The sequence below is a fragment of the Bufo gargarizans genome, chromosome 5, assembly GCF_014858855.1.
Source record: "Bufo gargarizans isolate SCDJY-AF-19 chromosome 5, ASM1485885v1, whole genome shotgun sequence".
Taxonomy (NCBI): Eukaryota; Metazoa; Chordata; class Amphibia; order Anura; family Bufonidae; genus Bufo; species Bufo gargarizans.
Genome location: NC_058084.1, coordinates 204,641,925 through 204,661,210, shown reverse-complemented (window position 1 = coordinate 204,661,210; position 19,286 = coordinate 204,641,925). Strand labels below are relative to the sequence as shown.

The 19,286-nt window shown below is 41.4% G+C and overlaps 1 protein-coding gene across 1 annotated transcript in view; it reads right to left on the bottom strand.

Annotated features, from left to right (window-relative positions):
* Positions 1-19,286, bottom strand: part of BBS9 (Bardet-Biedl syndrome 9) — a 394,796-nt gene that overhangs the window by 221,482 nt on the left and 154,028 nt on the right. The window contains 5 exon segments of the mRNA XM_044293961.1: positions 3,516-3,620; positions 4,680-4,782; positions 9,142-9,195; positions 13,077-13,153; positions 18,748-18,929. Of these exon segments, the coding sequence (XP_044149896.1) occupies positions 3,516-3,620; positions 4,680-4,782; positions 9,142-9,195; positions 13,077-13,153; positions 18,748-18,929 (521 nt within the window).

Here is a 19,286-nt window from a genome sequence, read left to right as displayed (position 1 = left end):
TACGGCCTTGCATTATATTGCCGAGCGGCACATTTCTTCTGCTAAATATTTACACTGGTTTTCTAGGTCACCACTTAGTAAATATACAAAAGCTTAAAGTCATTCTTCGCAGTGAAGTGATGATAAATGGAACATAATGGTCTTGAATTAACATCCAATCTAGTAAGGAGGATCACACACCAGAAGAGCTGCCACAGACAGTAAACCACTGATCTTGTAATCATTTGAGCGCTCAGATTGTTTGTTCTTTTATGTTTATGCAGCTATGCGTCCATGTTTAGCACTTGTTTTACAGAAATTTTGAACTACATACATGCTGTGTTCACATCTTCGCTGGAGGTTCCATGGTAGACTCCACCAGACTTGACAGGATTTTCAATCAGTGCTATTTTACCAGTCAAAACAACACAAGCCATGGCAAAACCCATTATAAGGCGAAGAGGCGTGTTGGGCCTTGGTGGGGTGTTCATTGTATGACAGATCCATGAGTGTGCTGTGGATTCCCTTTATAACTCACATGGAAACCACAACTCAGATGTGAAAAGTCTAAGCGATTACTTCATATTAATACATATCTTTTATGGAAATGCTACGGTTTAAATTTATATTACACTTTTACAGATTAATTTTACGGGTTAGTTTATGATTATAGGGATACCAATTACGTGTATATTATTTCTTAGCATTAATATTTAATGCTCCAGCACAATGCTCCACTGGATGCAGTACTTGCCTTAAAATATCTACACTTATGGCAGCCAATGGCGCATAGCATGAAAAATCCTCCATATGCCTCTCAATGAGCTCAAGGGCATACACACTTACACCAAAGGCCTCATGCACCTATATGGGTGTCTTCTTTTTTCCACTCCCTTTCTCTTCTTTAGGACTGACAGAGACAAGCTACTTTCACATCTGCGTTTTCAATTCTGGTCTTGAGATCCTGCATCAAACTGTTCAGTTTTGTCCCCATTCATTGTCAATGGGGACAAAACTGATCAGGATTCATAAGTTTGCATCTGTTTGACACAAAACCGCTGCAAGCTGTGGTTTTGTGTCCGGTTTGCGAAACAGAACAAACAGGATCCAGCATAAAAATCTAAGTCAAGTTGCAGGCTCGTTTTTTTTCATTAGTGGAATAAAATAGATCTGCGGCCTATTGACTTACAACGATTTTCATACCGGAGCCGGCTGAAACGGATGCATCCGACTGCATTAAATGGCACAGATCCGTTTAATTCCAGTTTTCAGATCCTCTGCTGGATCTCAAAACTAGAATTGACAACGCAGATGTGAAAGTAAATATAATTGAGCACTGTAATAGGAACTGGATGGAGTGGTGTTCACATATGTACACTACCACTTTATTCACACAGGAATCGGTGGGGTCTCTGAACCCCTGAAATTATACATTTACCATCTATACTGTGCAAAACCCCTTTAACAGCCATTCTTCTGCACCTGGCCAAACACAGTGGTAGTACAACCATGATCATTGTGTAGCTTTCAAGGGGGTAGATGAGTACACTGAGATTTTACAACAAAAACCAAGCAAACATTAAAAAATGAAGGCACTTGCCAAATGCCTACATTACGTGATTATAGTTACATTCATAGAGCATTATGATCCTACTAATTAATGAGAGAATCTCCTTCTCTGCTGAGGGATGTGTAGATAGTAACATCACTAAACACTACTCTTCTGGACACACATGCTTGGAGCACCTTGTGTACAACTTGAAAGGTAACATTTCCATACATAGCATTCCAGAAAGACAAATATCTAATATTGTGCTAGTATACACTGCTTAGCAGCAGCGCCCTATTCAGACTTATGATATGCGAGTAATAAAAGTCAGTAAAATGTTAGCACATTACAAAAGTCAGCTTAAATTGGTTCTCCGGGATCGATGTAAAATGGCCACCAGCAACCTGTCCTAGAATGTGAGCAGGACTGGTTGCCACCACTTGCAGAGCTGCCTATGATGGTGAAGAGGCAGAGCCTCACTACACACTATACTGATCTGCAATAGATTGGTAATGATGCCATCCTGCCTGTGATATGCCATCATGGCTGAGCAGCCTGACAGAAACACACCAATATGTAGCATATGCAAGAGCCAGAGTGCAGTATGTAGTGAAGCCCCACCTCATAGGCAGCTCTGCAAGTGGGGGCAACTAGTTCCGCTCACATTGTAGGACAGGTCAGTGATCCATTTCATTGTTTAATCTCTTCTTGCTAAGCTAGGCCTTCTTAGAAATATCAACAAGTATCTTATGAAGCTGTATAGTTACCAACCATTTCCTCCTGTATTTTTTTAATTTGGCTATTTTTTCCATCTTAAAAAAAATGGACAGCTAAACCAGTATGCCTTAAGAGCATCCAGAATCTGTTCATCTTAATCACTGACCACTAATCGTCCTCACCATTCACAACTAGAAAAGCGATATGGTAGTACTCTGGGGCAGTGGCGTACATAGAGAAGAAAGGGGCCCATAGCAAAGATCAAACCAGGCCCCACACACAGGACAAAAGGGTTTCTGCCTAGACCCCTTTTCAATTACCTTTGGGCCATTTTTTCCACTGCCTCATTTGCTAAGAGGTTTAGTTAGAGGGTAAAGTCCTGACCAAGTTTTCACCCTCAGTAGCAGAGGGGATGGGCCCAACTGGGCCCCCTCTTGCCATGGGCCCCATAGCAGTCGCATGGTCTATCAATATGGTAGTTACGCCCCTGCTCTGGGGCAGACTTACTAATCATATACATGGAGTAAACTTAGGCTGTCTAAACCTGCACCAAGCCCAGGCTGGATGATAAATCTGATGCAGGGCTAAACAGTTATGTCTAATTCTATACCAACCATTGGTTGGCTTACTTTGAGACAGAATTTGACATCAGAATTGGCAAAAAATGCTAATTTCGCATAATAGGCCATACCCCTTTCCCAAGAAACCACACTCTAAGGGTCCATTCACACGTCCTGTTTTTTTTCATCCTGAAAAACGGTCCGTTTTTTGCGGATCCGTTGTTCCTGAAAATGTTTCCGTATGTCATCCGTATGTCATCCGTTTTTTGCGGATCCGCAAAAAACGGGAGCATGTATACATTTCAATAATCAAATAAACTTGTTTGGATTTCTTTGAAAAAAAAATAAAAAAAAAATAATAATATTTGTTATGTGTTTCCAGGAACGGAATCCGCAAAAAACGGATGACATACGGAATGACATCCGAATGTCATCCGTTTTTTGCGGATCCATTGACTTTGTATTGTACCAGGATCCGATTTTTCAGGACAAGAATAGGACATGTTTTATATTTAAACGGACATGCGGAACGGAACAACGGAAACGGACAGCACACATTGTGCTGTCCGATTTTTTCCAGGACCCATTGAAAATGAATGGGTCCAGATCTGGTCCTGATCTGTTCCTGAAAAAACGGAACAGATCAGGAAAGAAAAAACGGACGTGTGAATGGACCCTAAGTCACTATTTGCAGCCAATAAAATAGTCACCTGTGGGTGTGCTGTATGAAACAATTGCATTCCCCTCCAAGTCTTCTGGGGGACAGTTTCCCTTCAGGAACAAAGAAACACTTACAGATTTCGACATTCCTGGCTCTGCAAAACAAGATGTAAGAGATGGAATTGTAATATGGCCATCACGTAGTAAGTGAATTCAGAGTTATATAAATAAAATGACCACTTTGCATTATACTGAAAATTCTGTAATAGGACAACTGAACAGGAACACTTGGAGCCATTTGAACACTGCCAAGGCCCGAGCACGCTAACACAATTAAAGGGATTTTGCTGCGCTAAGGTTTTTTTTTTACCAATGTGCAGGAAACAGGACTATATACAAGTTTCAAATATATTGTTATTGAAAGTTCAGATCCAATATATTTGTTAAAGGGGTTGTGCCAAGTTTAGAAGTTATCCCTTATCCACTGGAGAGGGGATAACTAACTAATCCCTGGGGGCTCCCTACGTTTAGATCCCAGGCAATCACTAAGTTATGCCCTATCCGGTGAAAAGGGGATAACATCTAGACTCAGCGGAACCCCTTTAAGCACCCTGCTTGCCAGGCAACACTGAGCTCCTGTCTAACAAAGGCCACCACTGTGATGGAGGGTCATGTGCCAATACATGCCTATCGGCAAAAAGAGAGTGCACATGGGAAGTTTTTTATTAAACACTTAGTTAATTGTTGAGCACATTTATTGCATGCTAAGCTAACCGGCAGGGTTTCTTTACATTAGAAAAAAAATGAACCTATTGTATCCTAATCTAAATTATTAACAAATTATTGGCAATAATTGATTCTCCAAACAAAGAAGAAAGGACTCCACAGAGCCAAAGAGTCACAGAGCTTTCCTTGTGCCATGGTTACTTTGTTCTAGTGATGAACATAGTTCATGTCTTTCAGACCACCAACAATCAGACATATAGCGGTATGTAGGTATACCCCCAGACGTATCAACTATGCAGCGGGAGTAGAACTACTGGACCTCTGTGATCAGAAGAACAGGGGTCCCGTGTCCTGCTGGAGAACAGACCTTTTAATTGATTTATTTTATTTTTTGCGGACTGTTAATTGCATGCGACCAACAAATATTTAAAAAATGTGACATGGTTAGATATCACAATGTCAGAATTTTGGATAGTTTTATTACTCACCAACAGAATAAAAAATGAATTGATCCTGAGTAAGAGCTAGAAAGGGTGGGACATTTATAGACAGCACAGTCTTCTGTACATGCAGTCTGGTCCGTATAGAGAACTAAGTGGAAAATAATAATGACACGTTAAAAAATGCTTGGGATACAAGAATCAACTAGTCAGCCTTTAATCCACACACTGTGATGCTTGTTAATCATGACTATTCATAGACCACACACTAGCACATAGAAGTTAAGGTTGGAGAGCCATAACCATGAGAAAGATCCATGTGTGACAGTTAGGGTACTTTCACACTTGTGGCAGGACGGATGCAGCAGGCTGTTCACCCTGTCGGATCCGTCCTTCCGCTGTTTCGCCATACCGCTATTGACTATAATGGGGTCGGGGCGGCGCTCCGGCGCAGTACGGCAGTTCGCGGTCAGAGGCCGCCGGTGAACAGCCTGCCGGATCCGTCCTGCCGCAAGTGTGAAAGTAGCCTGAGTGATGCATAAATGAGACCTCAATGAAATGTTCAGTACAACACAGTCTGCCACATGCAGAAAAAGACAATGGGGGAGATTTATCAAGACTGGGGTTCCCATACTGCAGTTTTGATTTCCCAGTGCGGAAGGAAGATGCTCCTAATTTATTAAAGGGGTTGTCTCACTTCAGCAAATGGCATTTATCATATAGGGAAAGTTAAAACAAGGCACTTACTAATGTATTGTGATTCTCCATATTGCCTCTTTCCTGACTTGATTTATTTTTCCATCACACTATACACTGCCTGTTTGCAGGGGGTTACGACCACACTGCAATCCAGCATTGGTGGCCTCACTTGCACACTATAGGAAAAAGCGCCAGCAAAGGAAGCAATATGGACAATCACAATACATTAGTGGCTTGCATAATAGTGATAAATGCCATTTGCTGATGTGAAACAACCCCTTTAAGAGGCAGATGCATCTTAATATATTAGACACATCTTTGGCGTTCCATGTGGCAGAAACTTAAAGGGGTTCTGCACTTTGTTTTAACTGATGATCTATCCTCTGGATAGATCAGCTTCCGATCGGCGGGTCTCAGCCCCGCCCACGCTAGTTGATACTAGTCGTGACGTCACTTGGCCAGCGGTAAACAGTGAGGAGGCTGCAGGGCTGCTGGAGCGCCGCTGCCTTCTCATACAGCTGATCGGCGGGGGTCCGACACCAGATCAGAAGCTGATGATCTATCCAGAGGATGGATCATCAGTTAAAACAAAGTGCAGAAACCCTTTAAGTACCACCAATTTCAGAGGTTACTCCTGTTACACAGGGTATATTGCACGCTGAGGATTCTTTATAGGATGGGTTATGAAAAGAGAATAATTGCCCCAGATGCGCAGAAAGAGTGTTCTGGTGTTAAGGGAAGTCAGAGGAGTTCTGGTGGAAAATGGTAGAGCTAAGTAATGAAGTGTTTTCTCTCAATACTACTTTGAAGATGAAAGTGGATCTTGTGATACTGTATGTTGGAGAGGTCGTAGGTGGCCACATGAAGCACAAAGCAGTGACTGAGATTCTTTTCCAGGCCAGTATGGTTATCACTAAGTATTGGTTACAGGAAGATCCTCCTGGAAGATCCTCCTGGTATATCAATTATTATAATTTGTTTTATATATATCTGGACTGTTTATATTTCAATACAACCTAAATAGAATAGTGGACAAATTGACATTGCAGACATTTATGGTCTTGCTGCTACTATTTTCCACAGATCACGACATAATAGACATATTGTCCTTGATCCTAATGTTCCATTTCTGATAACTAACCATCAGAGTTGGATCAAACAAGTTACAAACGTTGCCTTATCTCCCAATGTCAAATAACATACTCAAAGTCTGAAGTGCACTTCTGGAAGTAAGCCCATGACTTTAAAGCACACAACCGCATGCAGTACACAACCTTTGTCTATCGCATTACCTTTTCTCATTCTGTAAATGACAAGGTATGTTTACATAGTACTTTAAGTCATTATACATCTATCAGGGGCAGAGATCTGGCAGGACATTTTAATACAGTTATCCAAATGACAGCCTACAAACAGGAAATGGTAAAGTGAACTGTATTTTATTTCCTGAGAACCTGCAGACACAATTCAAGATACACTTAATGGCAGTTGAGGGGCTATGTGAACCTGATGAGCAGAGCTAGACCACAGAATAACTCATATCCCAGCACAGGAAATAAGGAAGTTTTAGATTTCTGTTAGGCCATTATCAGCGTGATCAGTTCCCTTACAAGCAATTATGTTACTTGCTGGCATTTTGTGGAAAATACACAACTTTAGCATTTTTAGAGATTACAAAACATCTCCATTCAGTCAGTCCAACCAGTCACCTCATATTCCCTGTTACGTTCTAAATACAGACATTTCACAGTAATTTATTTTAAACTAGTTTGTGCAGAAATTCTCTCCATTTAATGCTAACAGATTTTTGGATACCTATGTCGTAAGGGCAATTTCAGATCCTTTTTTTATTTCAAATGCTATTTTGTTGGTGTTTTGAAGCTAAAAAAAACATTCAAAAATGTCAACAATATAGTGTTTATTTTTGTAATTTTGTGTTATTTAATGAAATATTTAATTATTAATTCAAACTAAAATCTAATAATCATTGAAAGAAATGTAACATTTTAAAGGGGTTTTACAAACGTATATACACAGAAGCCCTGTGTATTCTGCCTTTCTCTGTGATACAACTTTGTTTTGATGCCACTAGGGCTTTCTATGGATAGAAAATACCAATGTGAAACACAGCTCCCATGATTCCTCTCTCCTCAAAGATACTGCCTCTGTTTACAGCTGGCTGCATTCCCATCTATTACTCCATAGGGTAATGCTATAATTATAACCCAAATTCCAGAAAAGTTGGAACTTTGTGTAAAATATAAATAAAAACAGAATGCAATGATCTGCAAATGTCATAGACCCATATTTTATTTGCAATAGTTGATAGAACACGTATCAGATGTTGAAAGTGAGATATTTTATAATTTCATGAAAAAATTCACTAATTTAGAACCAGCAAGGAATATCAAAAAAGGTGGGACTGGACCTTGTCTATTATTGTTTAGCATCCCTTCTACTTTTAGCAAGTTTGCAAATGCCTGCAAAGTGAGGAGACCACTTGCTGAAGTTTTTAGAGAGGAATGTTCACATTCTTGTCTGATGTAGCTGCTCAACAGTCCTGGGTCTTCTTTGCAGGATTTTTTTATTGATGAAAGGTCTGGATTGTAGGCAGGCCTGTTCAGCAATTGGACTCTTCTTCTGCAAAGCCATGCTGTTGTGATGGATGCAGTATGTGGTTTGTCTTTGCCTTGCTGAAATATGCAAGGCCTTCCCTGAAAGAGACATTGCCTGGTTGGGAGCGTATGCTGTTCTAAAACCTCATTCCTTCAAAAATGCAACTTTTGTACTCAAGCTGGATGATCCCTCTCCGTTTGAGTCCGCAGAACACTGCATTTATGGTTTCCATAAAAAACTTCAAATTTTGATTCATCTGACCACAGAACAGTTTTCCATTTTGCCTCATTTTAAATCAGCTTTGGCCCATGAACTTGTTTTAGTATATTATTTTCATGAAATGGTAAAATGTCTCACAATCAACATCTGGTATGTCTACTGCAAATAAAATATGGGTCTGAGATTTGCAAATCATTGCATTCTGTTTTATTGACATTTTACGCTGTATTGGGGTTGTACTTTGTATCTGCCGTTATTCTTTTGTTCATTGACACTGTATTATTTGCTGCCCGTCATGCAAAACAAATCCTGAGATAGAGAAGGAGGTGGCAGACCCACGGCAGTTGTGAAGATAAGAGACATGTGATGTGTGACATTCCCTACTACAGGGAAGTGGAGAGGGAAGATAACCACATGTTCACACCATGGGACAAAGAATTGGATGTTACTTGAGTATCATATAAACTATACTATGCTCTCACCTAGAAACTCACTACAAAACTTGTGGTGAATATGGGCTAACATTTATGTATTAGTTGTAATACTGCATGGCAGAGAGAAAAATAAATAAAAAATAGATCAAATAAGTGAGAAACAGGAGAGAAGAAATATTAGTCCTAGGAGACCTCAGAGTATCATACACAAATTATCAAGCCAATTAGAGCACGTTCATTTGGGTACAATTAATTTGAACCTGAATCAATTCGGTCAACCAAATCAAACCAGAATACAATTATGAGCAATTTGCTTATCTTTATTACTCAATCATCTGGAAGATTTGCTAGTCCAATAACAAACCGGTGTTATGTGCCTAACTGATACTATATTACAGTACGTGGGTCTGAACAGTAATGCTATTAGCATCAGATTTAAATGAATAAACTGATTTATAAAGGTTTGTTCATTGAAGAGAAAATAAGCACATTGCATTAAAACAAAGAAAGGGCCTGACTGAACTACACAGTATAATACATACCTTAACTGTGACCGAAGGGACAGCTTCAGACTCCACAGCACTGTCTACAGCTTGCTGTTAAGAAAAATTGCAAAGTAATATTGTAACTTAATTATACTGCCACCATGTTATGGTGCTCAGTTTTCAGTTCTGGCTCTGAAAAAAATGAAAGCTGAGCTAAGGACAACGAAGACAGAGTTAATATTTGATTTGGAAATATGGGAGGCGGGCTACTTTTTCGTGGGCCTCCCTGTAGATAAATAATGGCTGCAAAATGGTATTCTTGCTCCAAAGTAGGCTCTGTTTCATCACAAAAAAAGACATTCATTGTCAGAAAATGGTATTCTATGCAAAAAATAAATAAAAAGATTTATGTTGTGAAATTAGAGGTGGAGGTATTCAGTCAGGGCTGTTGCAATTAACCTAAACAAGCACTATCAGGGCATCTTAACAGGGTTCTCCATGATTTGGCAATTGATGACCAAGCCTTATTATAGCTCACCAATATAAGACCAAAAGCGGTCCGAACTCACAAACAGTAGGGTGTCGGAATCATAGGGACAGAGTCTTCTGACAGATCCTTTTAAAAGGAAGGACTAAAGAGAAGCTAGCCACCAGGGTTGGACTGGGAACTTAAAGTGGCCCTGGAAAAAAAAACTAAAAGGGGCACAATGTTGTAGGCATGTCCAAATTGACAGAAGGCAGGGACAACACTAGTAGGCAGGGACAACAGAAGTAAGTGGGTCCAGCAATACCATAGTGCAGAACAAAATACCTCCCCCAGCAGAACCAAATACTACAGTGCAGCAGAAAATACTGCTGCCAGTGCCACAGTATAAACTGTATCATCGTCCTAAGGACGGCAATAGAGTTGAATTCAGGAGGGCACCTGGGGCTGCTGGCCAGGTGCACAAGTACCTGATGCTCCTACATTAATGCTGAGAGCACCAGATCTTTATGTACCTGACTGGCAGCCCCTTTGGCATCGACCTTCCGGGAATTTTCCCTGTAGGGTCTATGGCCAGCCACCCATGCTGGTCACAGAAAGGAGCTTAAAACAGAACTTAAATTAGGGGAAGCACAGCTATGTGTCTAACCAGATATCTTGATAGAAAGGTCACTGGTGACAGATCCCCTTGAAAGGAAAAATACCCTTACTAAAATTATCACTATTGTAGACGTAGGTGACATGAAGTAATGTCTAAACATACCTAGGTTGCCATACATAGCAGTAGCATAACTGAAAAAAACAAGTTTAATTCCATCTTGAACATATGACAATTTAGCTGGAGTCCCCACTGCCATTGTCGGGAAGTGTCCTGGTATTTGTCAGTAAGATTGATGACTTAGGACAAACACTTTTTATGTCTAGGTGCTTTCCTACTGTAGAATGGTCAGTACCTGGACAAAACTCTTCACTCATTAAGGTCAATAAGTTAAAGTGAACCTGTCACCTAGAAAATGCATATTAAATCGCCAGCAGTACCTTATTGCAACCTGTAGTATGAGTATAAAGGTGTCTGTGTCTTTTCTGTGCAATGCGGCAAAAGTCTGCAAAAAGACTTTTATTCAACGGGCCACGCTATGTAAATGATAGTCTTGAAGTCAAGGGGGCAGCAGCTTTCTCGTCTGAAGTCAAGCACGCCCTGCCCTCTTTACCTCCCCATAGAGTTTTATTGATAGGATGCCCGATTCCTTCACTGCCAGTTGCTTGAATGTAGTCATGCGTATGCACAGGCTCTCATGTGCTAGTGCTTGAGCATTGAGCTTTTGAACAATACCTCATAGCGGAATGGAACAATGCGCAGGCGCCGGTATTGCGGGGACACAGCGCACGCGCAAGACTACATTCAAGTGTCCAGTAGTGAAGGAAATCCTATCAGTCAAACGCTATGGGAAAATAAAGGGGGCTTGACTTCAGGCAAGAAAGCCGATGCCCCCTTGACTTCAAAACTATCGCTTACATAGCGTGGCCCGTTGAATAAAAGTCTTTTTACAGACTTTTGCTGCATTGCACAGAAAAGACACAGACACCTTTATAATCATGCTACAGGCTGCAATAAGGTACTGCTGGCGGTTTAATATGCATTTTCTAGGTGACAGGTTCACTTTAAGCTTCACATGAGGGATTTTCCACATGGGCCAACTATTCATGATCCAGCTACAATTTTCCACAAATCTTTAAAAACTTCCCATATGTGAGCTGCTGTGATTGCCTGTGAACCTGAAACAAGAATAAAGAAAAATAGAAGGCGCATTTATGTGAATTTACCACTGCCCTCCGCTTTCATTCTGGTAGAGCTAGTCTCTACCACATTGTTTTAAAGTTAGTCAGATACCTTCAAGTCCCTAAACTGTGGACAACAGCCCCAGATGAAAACACAATAGAAGCAGTAGCTTCTAAGTTTGGGTAAGATCATGTGAAATAGTTAATGAACATGGGTAGGTTTAAAAAAATAAATAAATAAAATATATAAAAATACGATATTAAGGCTACTCTCACACCTGCATTTTTGCTGGATCCGTGAGGGGATCAGCAAAAACGCATCTGGTCAAAAAGACAACCCTCAGCATCCGTTCAAAATGGATCCAGTAGAATTATCTCCAAAATGAACAAGACGGATCAGGCACTAAAACCATTTTAAGTCAACGGGCGCCGGATCCATTTTATTAGTGTCCGAAAAAACGTATCCGGCACCATTGACCTACATCAGGGGTGGCCAAGTATGACTACGAGGAGCCACAAACTACACATTTACACACGAGTCACCATACTTTTCGCCCTACAGGATGCACCTACATAGGTTTTAACAAAGAAAAATAAGAGAAAAAAAGAAAAAATATATTTTTCATCAGACTCCTAAATCATATCCCCAATCCTCATCTGACCTAAAATAAGATCCCCAAACTTCATCAGACCCCACAAAAAAGGACCCCCATGCTAGGATCAGACAACACAAATCAGACTCCCAGTAACAGACCCTCAGTGCTCAGATCTCCCCCCAGTGTTCAGATCTGCCCCCCCCATGCACAGCCCCCCCCCCCCATGCTAAGATTTTCCTCTTTCTCAGACCTTACAAACCCATGCTCAAACAAGACACCCCATGCTCAGATCTGTCTCTATGCTCAAATCTGAACCTCCATGCTCAGATCAGACCCCCATTGCTCAGATCAGGACATATCCCCCATGCTCAGATCAGAACCTCCCATGCTTAGATCATTCCCTCATGCTCAGTTGTATAATTTAAAAAAAATCTCTTCCCTCTCCTGATCAGGCACTGGGCTACTGTTTGTGCACCTGCTACTCTGCAGGTCTGACACGCTCTCCACGGTGACCTGATGAGCACAACGTCAGGTCATAGTGTGTGTCTACACGTACTACGTACTCACACTGTGCATCAGCACGTGGTGGAGACTGAGCTCGAGCTGCAAAGTAGCAACGGTGTCTGATCAGAAAAAGATATCTGAGCATGGGGTGGAGAGTGAGCCGCTGACTGCTTCCCGGCTCCACAGCTAGAGCCACACTTGAAGAAGCAAAGAGCCGCATGCGGCTCAAGAGCCACGGGTTGGCCACCCCTGACCTACATCATGTTTCATGCCGGATCAGTCTTGCTCAGTATCCCATGACGCACACAAAAACGCTACTTGCAGCGGTTTTGTGTGCGTCATTCAAACACAAAGAAACGGAGTGCATACTGATGCACTCTGTTCAAGTTCCTTCAGTTTTCTCCCCATTCAAAATGAATGGGGAGAAAACAGGAGCATTTTGCTGAAGTTTTGAGATCATGACGGATCTCAAAACCGTATAGCAAAACGCAGATGTGAAAGTAGTCTAATAAAATAAGCCTGTCCAGCAACTAAGCGTGAATATTAGGGAGCGGAATCTGAAAGTGCAAGGGTTGAGTTCATAAATATCAATGAAAAGCAAAAATAATACACATCAAGTTACTACTCACCGACACGGGATCAAGAGAGGGAGATACATTGGCCAATAAAATCAAATCATCTTCCTTTTCTATTTTTGGCAAAATATCTATAAAAAAAAAAAGATAAAAGCTGTAAAATCACATGCTATTCAATGTGCAAAAGATGTGCAAGAAGAGTTATATATGTACTAGTGCTACAATCTATCTACAGGCATTTTAGGCACTATAAACTAAGGTTTATATTTCATTTTGATTTAAAATCACATAAAACCACTCTGCATTTTTACCTGCTGTTTAATTATTGCACAGTCTATATAATAAGATATAAGTCACAGCACTTATAACATAACAAGCTGTTGCAGGTAAAACACACAGGTAGGAAATGTATAATCTCCCTACACCACAGATTCAGCGTTAAAGTCGCAAAACTTGGTTTTGTGACTTTTAAAATGCCGTCACTATTGGCATCGTTACGCAGATGTTGCCAATTTCTGAAAAGAATGGCGATGGCGCAGTGTGGCACATTTATCGTCAATTATGCAGGAAACTGTATTCGGATTTCAGTCTGGTGCCCTGGGGAGGCTTTGAATTTGTGGCCTGTGCCTCGTCTCCTCCAGCAGCGCAGGGCCCACGAAGACTGCCGTAGCACACACCTGTCTTGATAAATAAGTTGTTTTTTCTTCCCTCACATTTGTGAACTACTGCTATTACAGGCTTGCTTCATACTTTCCAAGGATTACTGTAATTGACCATTATGTACCTTTCTGTTATGTTTTGAGGTTTTTTTGGCTTATTATACAAACTGTGCATTCTACCCACTGTTTAACTAATGAGGAGTGGGACACTTATGTCCTCTGTTTTGATCCTGGAAGTACTGCCAACTGCCACAACTTTTTAAAATATTGTCATTCTGTTACTTATGAATATATATATATTTTTTTTATACTTTACTATGACTTTGCACAACTGAATTTTGAATTATATAGTCTTGGTTATAGGATTTATATTCTGCAGTTGGAAATGACCAAAACTATTATAGTTGACCTGTTAGATACACTACTTTGGTTCACATGGTGTGATTATCAACCGGCCAAACGTGGGGCCAACCTACGAAAAGTCTGTGCTTCACTTGGTAATCATTGTGAAGATAGATAATGTCCATACCAATAACAATATTGAATCTATGAAATAAAAAATAAAAAAACGAATACAACATGACACCAACGTAATGCCGTGCTGGAACGCAAACAGCGTAACCTGGCAAAGCCAGCCCCACATGGGTCCTATCTGTCATCAATATTTGCACCAACAATAAAATGACAAGATTTGCTGCTCAAATTTAACTAGAATCTTAAGGGAAAATTTAAGAAAATCCTTACAGAATGAGCATTTTAAGAGAAACAGAGACCTGCTGAGCTCCGATGGTGAAGAGCAGAAGCATTCAGTGACTTAATGAATTGTTTTACTAGCAGTTTGGCATTTGAACGTCAGTATAATTTTATGTCAAGGATGCCTTGTAAAGTACTTGGCTCTAGAGACATTGCAAGCCAGGCAGATTTAAGAAAAATAATTAACATTTATTTCACATGCCATATTTAATACATCTAAATTAAAACAAGTGTTTATGGAACTGGACCGCTGACATCGTGTTAATAAGTACTGCAGATGTGCAGAGTTAGTCAAACTTTTATAGTCTTATACATGACCCCAAATATGGTTTTAGTTAGAATATGCAACTATAAAAGAAGAAAAAATACCAACATTGTCCCTCCGATGATTGCATATTTAGCTTTCACTATTTTCAATCTTGTTGCTTTAGGCAATGTTGTGATCAGGAGACCAACTGTGGTGTCATCCAATAGCTCAGCTACAAAAGGGAGCCAACTCCAACTCTGCGCCCAAAATGCACATTAATCCACTGAAGGCACGTGCGGTTCTAAGCCTTGTAGCATGTGGCTCCACATCTACTGCTAATTCGAAATCCTATTCTTCACTAGTGGCACCAAGGTGTTCATAGCACTACTAGAAACTGGTACCAGGGTTAAACTCCATAAAACTGGCAATTAACACAATGGTAATATCTATGCTATTTATTCATACCTTTAAAGGGGTTGTCCAGGTTCACCCCGGCAGCCCCCCTGACATGAGCATCGGAGCAGTTCATGCTCCGATGCTCTCCTTTGCCCTGCGCTAAATCGCGCAGGGCAAAGGCATTTTTCTGAGTTCCGGTGACGTACCGGGCTCTCTATGGGGCTGACAGGCAGCCCGGTGACGTCACCGGCACTGATGGGCGGGATTTGGCTCTGCCCTAGCCAGTAAAACGGCTAGGGCAGAGCTAAAGCCCGCCCCTCAGAGCCAGTGACGTCACCGAACACACTGCTGGGCGGAAGTTACCGCCCGGCAGTGTGTTATTGAAAACACAAGAGCCTGTGCCCTGCGCGATCTAGCGCAGGGCACGGGAGCGCATCGGAGCATGAGATGCTCCGATGCCAGGCTCAGGAGGGCTGCCGGGGTGAAAATAAGGGTATGTCCGGGTTCAGCTCTGAACCCGGACAACCCCTTTAATAGTTTCCCCCCATTTTAAAAAGGTTTTCTCAAGATTTATGAACTATCCTTAGGATAGCTCAATATCACACCAGTGTGGTCCAACTCCCAGACAGCTGACTGAGAAGCATAGAGTGCACCAGAGCCAGGAACAGCACTGTACATAATTTAGTGGTCGTGTCTGGTTACTACAGCTTGTATGTGACTGAGCTGCAGTAATCAGGTATGGCCACTACACAGTGAACATAAACATAGGTCAACAATATAAAAGTCCTGGAAAACCCAAACAAAATGAAATGTGGTTCGGCACTACCCATCAAATCAAAAAATGGATTATGATTGTCAAAAAGCTGGGGAACTTTGGGGTGCAATCTAGTGTATTTCCAAATCCTGGCTTGTCTGACCAAAAATTACTCCTCAGTCAAGAACACTCAGAAACCATGTCTTACCCATTCTGATGTCAACAACTCAACCTCTTGATCAAGTCTACATGCTTGGTAGATTGTGTGGGATTGGCTGCTTTCAGTTCCCTGCTATTTGGGGTCGGTAAAATGAAATCCTCTAGTACAGCAACAGAAGGGCATCTTACAAACATAAAAAGGCTTGTCTTGGTGACAGATCTACTTTAAAGAGGTTGACCACAATAAAAAAAAGGGCTGGGGGGTTTATGGAGGCCAGGGGAAAAAAAAGCTGACTTGCTCACTTTTAAAGGTCACGCAGCTCTCATGCCGCCACTCTGATCCCCCTGGGCCTGCAGAGGTCACATTAACAATAAATGCATATGATCACTGCAGACCCAGTAGTGATCGCAGTGGTGAGATATTTAAACGTGAATGTGGATAGTCTTCTCTTCATTTCATACAGCCCCCGATCTCTGGCAAAAAAATCGGTCAAGCATTTTAAAGGGGTATTCCCATCTTAGACAATGGGGGCATATCGCTAGGCATTGTCTGATAGGTGCGGGTCCCACCGCTGGGACCCGCACCTATATTGAGAACGAAGCAGGGAGCGCTGTGGCTGGAGGACCTGGGGGGCATCCACCACCAAGCACTAATCCCTGCCTCTCCCATAGAAGTAAATGGGAGCATGCCGCGCATACGCGGCCAATGCTCCCATTCATTTCTACGGGGCAGGCGGCAATAGCCGAGCCAGCGCTCGGCTATTTTCGGCGGCCGCATAGAAATGAATGGAGGGCGGCTGCGCATGCACAATGTGCTCTCCTTCACTTTCGGGGTTCCGTTCTCGATATAGACAATGGGGGTATATCCTAGCGATATGCCCCCATTGTCTGAGATGAGAAAACCCCTTTAAGTGCTAGCTAGTACAGTTATTTCAGCGTATATTTCTGTGAATTATGGCAATGTACTCTAGATGGGTAATATTTACAGCAAGCCTTGCTTCTAAAGCAGCAGGTACAGACAGAAAGACTAAGTCAGTGTGAATCACAACATTTCCTGGATAAAATGAAACCATGAGTCGTAATGACTCTTTCAACCTCCTCTGGAGACAGTCCAACATAGGCTGTACTCCTAACATATAGACTGCCAAAGTGTTAATAAGACTGTAACCAAAACCATGAGCAACTCTTTGTAAAAGTCATGAAAGTAATGCACCAGTTTTATTCTGACTTAAAAATTCCTTTGGTTGTGCCAGTAACCTGAACTCTATTTCTGAAGTGGTAGCTTAGTCTCATTAATAATTAGCTTAAGTGGCTACAGAAAACTTAGACAAGTTCTGTAATACTAGTTTATGATTCATACTTTTTTTGGCTCATGCATGTAAGGGCAGCAAATTACAAAATATAAAAATATATGAGAACCAAGTGTCACATTTAAAAAAAAAACTTTCAAAGCCTAACTTTAAATACTGAAGCTTGGCGCATCGGTATATACTCATAGCTAGCATAACATATGTAACTAAGGGTCTCCTGTATAGATTCTTATATATATATATCTATAAATACTAAATATCAGAGAAAAATTTAAGAAGTTGGTTGGCCTATTAAAAAAAAGGCTCTCAGCGGTGTAAATTAATAAAATAAGCGATACTCCTCTAACACTCCGAATCCGTCACTTCCTGGTCTTTTGCCAGTCCTTCCATCCTAGTTCCTCTCGAAACAGGAAATGACCAATCAGTTGCTGAGGAAGGTCCCCACTATGGACAGTGAGGGGCTAACCATTCACATGAAGAGGAGACAGCACTGAACCAGTAAGAGTTGGAATGGGAACGGTGGGGAATCAGTGTTACGGACAATGGTTGTGGAACCATAGGCTCAACTAACCAATTTGGCTTAGGGTTATAGGAATCTAAAGCTCAGGAACATTCCTCAAAGGGAAGGTGCCTTAAATAGCCCAAGGCTGTGATGGCTAACCTCCGGCACTCCAGCTGTGGTAAAACTACAACTACCAAGATGCACACTTGCTTGGCTGTTCTCAGAACACCATAGCCTAGTAATGGTTACGGCTTTGAGCGTGGGACACTGGACTATGGCAGCCATTCCTGCTACTGGAAGGCAGAGAAGAGCTAGCAGAGGCAGGCCACCGGGATAGGTAAGGGATATGGAGCCTGTGCCCGCCCCAGATAACAAAGCAAACATAGCGCTGCCATGACAATCAGTAAGAGAAGCATGACTAAAAATGTTGAAAAAAAGTCAAAAAAATCCAATTGGCTCAGCCTATAATCCTGGATCAACGACCCTTCTCCAGAATCTAGTACCCATAACGTGAGATACAGTACTATAATATTAGAGAAAGGCATCCAAGCCCTTCATGAACTTGTACAATGAATCAGCCATAACAACCGCATGCAGCACAGAGTTCTATAGTCTTACTGCTCTTACAGTAAAAAATCCTAGACATCACTTTAATGTATTTATTAGACACTTTTTCATACAAATGAAAGTAGTTTTTGTCTGTGCGCTCTTTAAAGATGAAACTTAAGAAACACACCTATCACCTTAAAAACTGCGCACCCAAAAACTGCAGTAACGAAGTGGCATACTATTAGGTAATAAGACTTAAGTGTTAGTGAGCCTCCCAGTAATTCTTCAGTGCAGGTTAGATATTCAAAAAGCAATGTTCTGACAGATGGTTATGGGCAAGATCTGTCTCTCATTAAAGCTCAAATATGGTTTGTGTATAAATGTAAATTTGCTGACCTTGTGTTTTTGTAGCCTCTTTGATAATTCTCTGGAGTTCTTTCATTTCTTTATCCAGCTCTTCATAATTTATGTCCCTGGATTCCACTTTAGGAGCTTGAAAAAGAGATGGATCGGTCCCAAAGTAGGAGCACTGTAAATGACCACTGTCACTTAGTGTGACTATGATTCCTTTCATATCCCTGTGGGAAGAATAAAGAATTTACTGTGCAGAAGAAAAAAAAAAAGATTCTAATATACAGTGTCTAAGAAGAGTTAATGAGGACCTATCACCTCTCCTGACAGCACTCACTCCAGATTTGAAAAGTGGGTGGGAAAGTGGGTATAGTTAGCCTGTCAAGCTGATTTAAAGGGGTTGTCTTGTCATATATATTGATCACCTGTCGTCAGGAAAGGTCAATAACTGATTGCAGGGTCCGGCGCCACTTAAATGGGGCTGAGCTGCTCCTAGGCCACGTGACACATGAATGTGTCATCACTCGGCCCAGTAAAAGCATCAAAGGAGCAAGGCTGTCTTCTCAAAAAGCGAATCGGCAGGG